Raw genomic sequence first — 10027 nt, forward strand, 5'->3', positions numbered from 1 at the left:
CTGTGACAAATGGTTGAATTTATTCTTATCTGCTTTTCACATGATTAGATTATCACAATTTGAATAATCTGTGTATCCAGGAAGAAGATCTCACTGTTCAACTGAACACAGGCTAATTTATTACCCCTTTTAAAACTATACAGCTGATCTAAATGCATAGAGAGAAATAAATAAATCATATGTTAAGATACACAGGGACAGCACAAACTCCTGTATCTTCAGAAGAAACAATAAAGGACGTTATTTAGGCACAGTTATAGAAAAGGTTTTACATGAAATGTCGTCCTTTCTGCAGCGGCATCTGTGTGATTTACTAGCCAAAACACCCAAACATGGAGAATTACTCACAAATTCAAAGAGGAGGAGGAGTCTGTTGTCTCACAACTTTATACTTTTTTGTTCCTTTTCCTCTGACTGAATCTGAATCTGTACATACAATGCTCCTTTAAATATTTAACACAAATCTTAAGATACAGTCCTCTGCCTGTGGAGGACAATTTTCACTGCAAGCAAAAAGGTTTCTGCAGTGTTTGGGGCCCACACACAGGGTCCAGGTCTTGGCACAATAAGAAAGAGGAGGACACTGAGGACAGCGAAGGGAGGGAAGCAGGAAACGGTCCACACTTCCTCAGGCAGGATACTGCAGAGGCTCCTCTAAGAGGTATCCTGGAATCTAATGCCTCAAAGGCCTTACCAAGTCTTTCACACAAACACACTTCTTTTCCTTTGGCACATTACCGCATTGTCAAGAGGAGGAACCCACTCTGATGACTTGTGAACCTGTGAGAAGAAAGCTCAGCAAAAACTGAGCATGAGTCAAGTACCAAGGCCATAATGTTTGGAAACATCAAAGTGTAATGACCTGATGCACCTTTTGATTCCGGAGAGCGTTAACTACCCACTTACACATTTTACACCTGCGCATACACACATGCACACGCACACACACACACACACACACACACAAACACTGAAACATTGTTATTCTCCTTTGAATCTTCCTGTGAAACCAAACACATATGATGATGAGATGACAATCATGGCCCTCTGCCTTGTTTTGTGGTCTTAATTGTACAGTATCTTCATTTTACTTAAGTAAACATTTTAATTAGAGGTGAAACAATTGAAAGAAAATCATTAACAGCCCTTATCGGAAAACTGATTCCACTACTTCATTTAACTTTGCATATTGAAACTGATGCAAGTTTACAAAGATATGGGTGGTGACTAATGGGATGCATGATAAAGTCATGAGCCTTATATTACAGTATCAAGAGTACCTTTATCCTATCTGTAGAAACGTATTGCATCTGGATGTGTCGTAAATTTTTATGTTGGCTGTATTTGTACTTCAATACGGGAGATTCAAATTCTGCCACCTGCTGGATTATTGATTAAATTTTTAATCAAGTCGAATTATGTCGAACTCAAAGGTCTGCTGAGGGACCGCCATAGAAAGTGTTTCACATAAATACCTGGGAAATTATTAAATTATTAAGACGCAATTATTTTTGCCTTTCCAGTTATCACGTTTCATCCGGAACCGTTGTGATTGTTTTTCCAACGGTCCGTTTTCCGCGTTGCACAAAACAGTGTCCACAAGAGCTCAAAAATGGTTTGGAGCTTTATTAATATGTTATGGTCTTTTCTGGCTTTGTGTTTCCTTGTAGCGCTTTGTGTTCACAAAATATTAAAACGATATGAGACATGTAGTCTCTACATGATGTTTCAGGATCTTATTCGTTACGGAAAAACCAAACAAACCCTCAAACGAGACGACTGGCTGCGTGTGTTTGATGTTCCCAAAAGGTTAGAGATAGATAACTAAGCTAACTATACGCTATAATCCAATCTGTTCATGTTTATAACACTTTTAGGATTCTAATGTATTGGTTATATTTTAAAAACCAAAAGGTGTATATGCTTAATTTAGCTGAATATACATAAACATCCGAACTAGAGCTTTCTGTAAATTTTCTTCCCAGATGGTTCTGGCACTTCTACGCCATCTCTGTTTGCTGGAACGGGCTTCTACTGACCTTATACCTAAAGTCCATATTTCAGCGTCAGCCTTTCCCGTCATGGTTGACTGGTTTATTAGACAATTTAACAGATGGACTAAGCACTGCCAGTCCTGGTAAGTTGACAGCCCTCGACTCTGTTAGTGCCTGTTTTTGTGCTTCATACTGGTGTGTGATGTTAGTTTGTCTGCAGGTCCACAGCTGTCTACTGTGCTGGTGCAGCTGCTGCTCTGGGTCCATTGTCTCAGGAGGCTGCTGGAGTGCTGCTTTGTCAGTGTTTTCTCTGATGGAGCCATGCATGTGGTCCAGTATGTGTTTGGCCTGGGCTATTACATTGTGATAGGGTTGACTGTGCTCTGCTCAGATCGTCTGGGGAAAGGTCAGACTGATATTAGTTTCTTCTATATCTACCATTCGCTGGTTCCACTATGTGGTATTGATATTTTTGCTGTTCTTTTTTAGGGACTGGCAGCCTCTTCTTTCAGTTGGATTGGTTTCACATGGCTGGATTTGCACTTTTCCTTGGAGCGTCATTATTGCAGCATCAATCCATGGTCCTCCTGGCCAGGCTTCGCACCGGAAAGTCAGGTAATCTTGTGCAGTTGTCTATACGTGACATTAGCGATTTTGTGTGTTTTAGGTCTTTTACTACAAGTTACGTATTGTTCATTTTTGCTGACCATTTCCCACAGTAACATCATTTATAGATTCTTCCAAGACTACCATTGATTTCTCTCATTTTCAGGCAACACAATAATGATTGCAGAGACTTGATATGTGCTTATCAAAGGAATCCTGTCACAGTGAACATTATATTTGGTCTTAGTGTTGTTATCACCGCAGGGAAATTCTTTAAAACAGCAAATCACTTTGTCATAACAACTTTAAGAGAAGTATAGCTGTAGGTAAAATGTCCAGAGTGGCATGCAAAAACTTTTTCATGGTCCAGTATGCTGCATTTATAGTTTTAGGTTGGGTTTTATTTATTTATTTTTCTTAGCCATGTGGGGACAGCAGAACAAACCAAAACCACAACACTGATATAAAGCTGTCATTGGGAACTCAATACCCAAAACTTGCAATTTACACATCCAGAACCCACGCACAACAAAACAATTCATTTGCTGGTTGTTTTCAAAGATGCATAAGAAGAATATCTGGATCTTTTTCTGCTATAGCAGTGTTCATTTTCTGGGAATTTTGTCTTTTATCACATCTTACAGGAACAGTGGAGACGCTGGCGCACAGAGTACCGAAGGGGGGGTGGTTCGAACTGGTTTCCTGCCCACATTACTTTGCTGAGCTTTTGATCTACGTCTCACTGAGCTTGGTTTTTGGAGGCCTGTCTGTTACCTGGTGGCTTGTTGTTCTTTATGTGCTCTTCAACCAGGCATTGGCAGCACAGCTCTGTCATGACCTTTACATTAGCAAGTATGAGTCATACCCATCACACAGAAAAGCATTTATACCCTTTGTGCTGTGAATGGATCTTTTTGGGGAACAGTGCTGACAAATGTCAGAAACATTTGAGGATCTGAAGGTGTGGGAGCAAACTCACCTCTCATTAAGAGTCAATTGAGATGGTGCTCTCGACCAAGTGAGGCTGCTCACTAGCAAACAGGGAAACACTGTGTGTGAACGTGAGACGCCCATGCTGCAGGAACATTCACCTTCAGCAAAACTCTCTGCAGGGGAGAAGCATTGTGTTTCTAAGAGACTGCTGTGATGATCAGCCAAATTCACTTGTTACACCAAAATCTGTTTTTGTTCTAACAGAGTACTTTCATCTAATGATGACGTAACACGCAGGCTTATGATGTTATAACTAATAACTTAATTGTAATTTGGTTTGTTTCTTCAATAAAAAAGTCGTTATAACTAATAACTTAATTGTAATTTGGTTTGTTTCTTCAATAAAAAAGTCCTTTCAGAATAGTTTTCTAACTATGGAAACATATTTACACAATGAAAGGGAGATATTTACACAATTAAACAGCATGCTATATATACACACACACACACACAACACGGCACAGATTGAATTCCGTTTGTATGGAAATATTACTGACAGCATGACTGTCCAATCACTGGGCTGAGCAGTGCGTACGTCATACCACAGTTAGACGTCATTCTGGTTACGGACCAATCATCTCTCTGGCTTGGTCCTCAGTGCTGCAGCAAGATTCTAACATCTTCTTCCTGAAGTTGCTTCGATCGGCTCTTTCGGTGTTATTGTGACGTGTAGCGCCGAAGAGTCCGTCAACGTTTACAGCATGAAGTTGGACACCATGGTTGCTAATTATATGAAGTGATTTACGGGAGAGAAAGTACCGCGCAAACCGTGTCCAGTCAGTATTTTGGTAGCAATAATGCCTCTTCTGTTCGGCGGAGTGGATGGCCGGACTAAAAGAAATTTGATGTGCGTCCTGCTTCCTCTCGCCGCCGTGTTGTTGTCGCTCAGAGTCGCTGCTGTTCCAGAGGAGCACAAGTCTGTCCAAGAGCAGTCCCCACAAGAGGTACACAAGCTTTAACTTCATTACTACCGATCAAATCTCTTCCCAGCGGCGGTAACAAACACTGAGCTCTGCAGGGGCCGTCGCTTCCTGGTAGCTGTCCGAGCTAGCCAGCATGCTAACAGTCGTATCACGTTGCGTTCAGGTGAACGAAGTTAGTACTTCACTTGAACATATGGCCAGAAAATATTGGAATGGCAGGCGTACGACTATTTCCACGACAGCGTCGCCAATTCAGTTTACATGTTGGTTATTGTTCGTGAGACATGCGGCCCCAGCAACGTTGCTATTTATCCAGGACAGACGCGCAAGTTTGACACTTATTGTGACCTGTATGTGACTATGGTACTCCTCTCTGCAGAAAACCTCCACTCCACACCCAGAAAGCCCAGTAGTGTCTGAAGATGGGTCCACCAAAGGAAACCTGGGCTTCATCCATGCCTTCGTGGCTTCTATCTCCGTCATCATCGTCTCCGAGCTGGGGGACAAAACGTTTTTCATCGCTGCCATCATGGCCATGCGTTACAATCGCCTCACCGTGTTGGCAGGTGCTATGATGGCCCTTGGGCTCATGACCTGTCTTTCTGGTTAGTAGAAGTAAATACTTTGGTGCTGTAGTTTTGTGCAGAGTTACTGCTTCTTGTCGTGGAAAGTAATCACTGCTCCCTCTCCACAGTACTGTTTGGCTATGCAACCACCATCATCCCCAGAATCTATACATACTATGTGTCTACTGCTCTGTTTGCCATCTTTGGGGTGCGCATGCTGAGAGAGGGGTTGAAAATGAGTCCAGACGAAGGCCAGGAGGAGCTGGAGGAAGTGCAGGCAGAAATCAAGAAGAAGGATGAAGAGGTAGGTGCATTTTCACTTTAGAAAGGTGCAGATATCTCCTGAAGTGGGACAACTCCACTGTCACTGTGTTACTGCTTATCAGAAGATGATACAGTCTTTGCACAAGGAAGAAGGAATCTCCCAAAGATACATTTCATATCAGGCTGAAGATTTAAATGTGAAATTAAACAATGAATCTAAAGTTAATCTATTCATTTATTTTTACCACCTCTACCCAAGGCCTTTTTAAAAAGCTTAGAAACCATTTTTAGCACTCGAATGGTTGCAAGTGTGGTCTTTTATTATTTCAGCCACAGCTGTTGTTTTTTTTTTGTACTGAAATTGCATCGGTACATGCAGTGACAGAAATACAGCTGTTGAAATGCACACATATTGTTTATGAAATCAGAAATATCCATGATGATTAAACAGACCTTATCAGATCTAGTAGTTACAATGAACCCAGGTATTGTTCTGTGAGGCCAGTGGGTGGTACTGCATGTAGGAAGGCAACGCATAATAGTTGTGATTATACTCCCATATTTCACTATATTTCAACAGGGCGTTACATTCAGTGTTTCAATCACTGTCTTTTGTTGTCTGTGCAGCTCCAGCGGTCTAAGCTGGCTAATGGGACTCCAGATGTGGAGGCTGGAACAGGGACTCCTCAGCCTCAGGGAAAGTGGCACAGCATCATCTCGCCCATCTTCCTCCAAGCTTTCACCCTCACCTTCCTCGCAGAGTGGGGGGACCGCTCCCAGCTGACCACCATTATTCTAGCTGCTCGGGAGGTAGGTTACATATATCCGATGGCACGCAGCTGTGTGTTTTTATGTATTTTACAGTATGTCTTAAAACATGAATGTCTGAATGTTCTTCTTATGTGGGCCCCCATGCAAAACAAATCCTTTATCTTTTTTAAGCCCCAACACAATCATAAGATGCTCCTTACTGTCTTAATAAACTCCTTCCTAAGGTCTTTGGGAAGACGATGTATAATTTTCTTTAGCATCAACATAAAGCACATTGTTTTTAAATTCCCAGGATCCATTTGGAGTTGCAGTGGGTGGTACACTTGGGCACTGTTTGTGTACAGGACTGGCCGTGATAGGAGGGAGGATGATCGCCCAGAAAATATCTGTCCGAACAGGTAAGATGTGTTTTTGCCCCCCCGCCCACAGTGCATACAACAGCTTTGAAATATGAACTCTTATGTTTCCACTGACACCTGAACTTTTACTGTGCGCGTTTGTCTCAGTAGTTTATTATGTCTCAATGTCCTGCTCGGGTGGTTCTAAAAAGCACCAGTAAAATCTGCTTTCCATTCTCATTAAAACCTTTAGTGTGTATTAAACACTAACCCCACTGGAGACATACCAGCAGCTGTTTCTCAGAACATGTCACTCTACTGCTTACCCCATTTTCACATCACTTACTCTGTTCAGTAAGTATTGTGGCATCAAACCTTTAGTTGAACTTGTTCAGAGGATCCCCAGGAGCTATGGGATGTAGTAGTGTTATCGGCTGGTGTTTGCATCATTAGCATTATTGACAAATTTACTTAGTGAAAATATTAATCCTCTGTGTTTAATCTTCCAGTAGGTCTTTGGTAATAAAGTACATATACTTGTTTTGTTTTTGGCTTATGACAAACCTCATAACTGAATGTGTTTTCTTGTTTTGTTTCTATAGTCACAATCATTGGAGGAATTGTTTTTCTGGCATTTGCCTTCTCTGCCCTGTTCATCAAGCCAGAAACTGGACTTTAATTGGATGAAAGACTTTCTGTTTCCCTTTATACAGTACGTATATGTCAAATTTGGTTAAGTGGCTGTAGAGAGACTGTAGTTTTGACTGTTTACTTGTCCAACACAGTGTAACAAGCTAAACAGAAAGCCCAAGTCCTGTCCTCCTTTCCCAGAAGCCTCTGTTCCACTACAGTGGGCTTTCTTACAGGCGTTGAGGTTAGCATTAACCGTTAACATCTCTCTAGAGTCTTAATCGTATATACTATTTCCTCATGGGAGGTGTAGTTGGTTAATGCTAACAGTTTAATCGGTTTTATCTAAGAAAGAAAAAAGAAATGGCTGACTTAGTGGATAGTGGAATAGTGGATCAGAGGCTTGGTAGAAGAGGGGGCCAGACTGGCTGTATTCTGTGCTGAGCTGAGCTGTATTCTGATCATTGTGTGTGTGTGTGTGTGTCTGACTGTCTGACTGCTGCCCTCTGACCACTTACTCTTTGTGGATCAGAAACAACTGGACACGCAGTGCTTTCCTTTCAGCCACCTCCCCTAGCCTCCTAGAATGGAGGCCATTTAAAAACCTTTACTTTGTTTTAAAAAAAAACGGTTGATTTTACCACGAGCCCACATTAGGTCAGGTGGCAGAACAGTGACCAGACACTGAACTTCTAGCTTCATTATTTAAAGCAGTTGAGGCTAGTGTTGCACAGTTGTTTATTCCACCTGGATCTCTGGGTGACATGTCATACTGCAATGCGTTAAATGTCATGAGAAGTGGGCCTAGTTTGTTTAAGATGTTCCCTAGTGTGATGAAAAAAAAACTCCTTCAAACAGAACCAGTAGCACATCAGTACAGATCTAATAAAAGTTAAGATTTTATTTTAGATAGATATTTCAGACTTTATTCAGGTATTTCCCTGTTGTTTCTGTTTGACTGATGATATTTGGTAGCAGAGTTTCTTGAGAAAAGAGTCCTGAACACATAGAATACCTCTATATTCGGGTGTCGCCATACCTATGTAGGTAGAGTATCCAGAGAGCTACACCACAGCTTATCTACAGTTTATGTGCACCTCTTCACATTTCCATCTAAGAGTTTCAGGTGCTGATAGTGAAGCAAAAAGTACATCAGTGTGAAGAAAGAGTTGTAATCACCTTAACAGGTAAACTCTTCCTATATGTGATTAAAGCCGTTTCCAGTATGAAAGTCAGTGCCTCCGTTTGTTTGTTAGTTACTAGCCCTGAATTGCAAAGTGACTGTGACTGAATGCTACGTTAAGTTCAGAATGAGAGACAAAATCATGTTTTATCCTACACAAACCAAACAGTACAAGTCACTTCTTTTGCCATAAACAACTAGCTGTGTTATACCTACAACGACACCTCGACGCCCTACGGTTCACCTTTTATTTAAGATGGTATCTATTTATTTACCTCCAGCTTCTTCCTTTTTTTTTTTTTAACATGTACTGTAAACGGGGTCAGAGAAAGGGCACGCTAGACATGGATGGAAATATTTTTTAAGTGACCAGGCTACAGCTGCATTGTCAATATTTGACAGGCTGGGGGCCAGGTGTGAAATACTGAAATAAGTGACACAGGTTGATTGAAGTGACTCAAAACTCTCATCAATAAAAATGTTTCATGTGTTGTCTGATTTCTAAACCAACTCTTTGATCTCTACTTGAGCTGAATGACAAGAAATGACACATCTTAACAGAACACCGGAGAAGTTTCCTACAGATTTATTTTCACGTTCACAAATTATTGACGCGTTTGCCTTAAAAGGTTGTGTTTAAATGTATGAATGTTTGGCTCAAGGCAGCACGTTTCTTTGTGGCATGAAGCTGTGAAATGGTGCAGCAGGACATGGTTTACTGAGAAAGTGCAACTACACAGACACAAGAGTGGGTTTCACATAATTTCTAAGAAAGTAACTGAGTTCTGAGACAGTTTGAAAACCCTGAAACCTAAAATGGTGTTTAATACCAAAACCAAACAGCAGGTGGCAGTAGTGAACGTTAAGTGCAGTTTATCTTTTGTTCCTCTTAATAGGAGCATATAAACCTTATGGCTTTATATGACAACGATATAAAGATTTTTATAAGGGTTTTAAGTGTTTATTAATCTACAGTATTGTCAGCAGTTATGCCTTCCTCTATAAAGATTATTTTCACTCGCTACTGCTGTGCTTTAGTCTGTTATCATTTATTACTTACTATTCACCAGCCTGCACTTACTGATGCAGACAGGAGGAGGTGTTGACATGTACATAAATACACCTACATAATAGGGTGTTTTATATAAACTCCCATTTTGTATATACTGCTCATACCTGCTCAACTGGGGGCTTTCTGTCACTTTCTAATTTGTCAAAGTAACTAATGCCTTTACTAATACTTTTTACATTACAGCTCTAATGTTAGTTAATTCATATCAAATCTACCGATTAATTAATTGATATGAGATCTACTTTTATAAATCAAATGAGCATTCCCTGCTTTTCTTCTCTAGTTGAATAGTTCAGGGTAATCATCATACAAAAGACTTTTGAAGACAGAAATAATGTGTTTTACTGATATCAGACCAACATAGTGCAGGGAAAAAAAAAAAAGCATGAGATGCCAAATATCACAAGAGTTGCACCTACTCAGGGCAGTGACACAAGGTCGTCGCTGACGGGTTTTAAATAATTGATTTGTAGTTGTTGATATGCTTGGACAGCGAAGCACTAAAACTGAAATCACTTGCTACCAAGTGATTAATGAAGGCTTTTAATCCGTCAAGTCTGCCATTTGAGGTAAGTTATATTTTTCCAACTTGTCATAATGGATTATAACTGAATTCATAAAACACTCCAAGATGATGTTTACGCTGATAAAGCCATTAGTTAGAACTTACACACCCTTTTTAGAAAG

General features: G+C 40.6%; 2 protein-coding genes across 2 annotated transcripts; both read left to right on the forward strand.

The window, feature by feature from the left end:
• Positions 1 to 1591: 1591 nt before the first annotated feature.
• srd5a3 (steroid 5 alpha-reductase 3) lies at positions 1592 to 3873 on the forward strand. The gene is made up of 5 exons (XM_026305419.2): positions 1592 to 1809; positions 1986 to 2137; positions 2215 to 2400; positions 2484 to 2609; positions 3245 to 3873. The coding sequence occupies exons 1-5, from the start codon at positions 1613 to 1615 to the stop codon at positions 3502 to 3504; spliced, it is 921 nt and encodes a 306-aa protein (XP_026161204.1). The 5' UTR covers positions 1592 to 1612; the 3' UTR covers positions 3505 to 3873.
• A 328-nt stretch (positions 3874 to 4201) lies between these two features.
• tmem165 (transmembrane protein 165) lies at positions 4202 to 8774 on the forward strand. The gene is made up of 6 exons (XM_026305420.2): positions 4202 to 4537; positions 4896 to 5121; positions 5211 to 5386; positions 5974 to 6156; positions 6410 to 6515; positions 7058 to 8774. Exons 1-6 carry the CDS (start codon positions 4391 to 4393, stop codon positions 7132 to 7134), a joined length of 915 nt encoding a protein of 304 aa, XP_026161205.1. The 5' UTR covers positions 4202 to 4390; the 3' UTR covers positions 7135 to 8774.
• The last annotated feature ends 1253 nt before the right edge of the window (positions 8775 to 10027 follow it).

Source organism: Mastacembelus armatus, chromosome 4 (genome assembly GCF_900324485.2).
Source record: "Mastacembelus armatus chromosome 4, fMasArm1.2, whole genome shotgun sequence".
Lineage (NCBI taxonomy): Eukaryota > Metazoa > Chordata > Actinopteri > Synbranchiformes > Mastacembelidae > Mastacembelus > Mastacembelus armatus.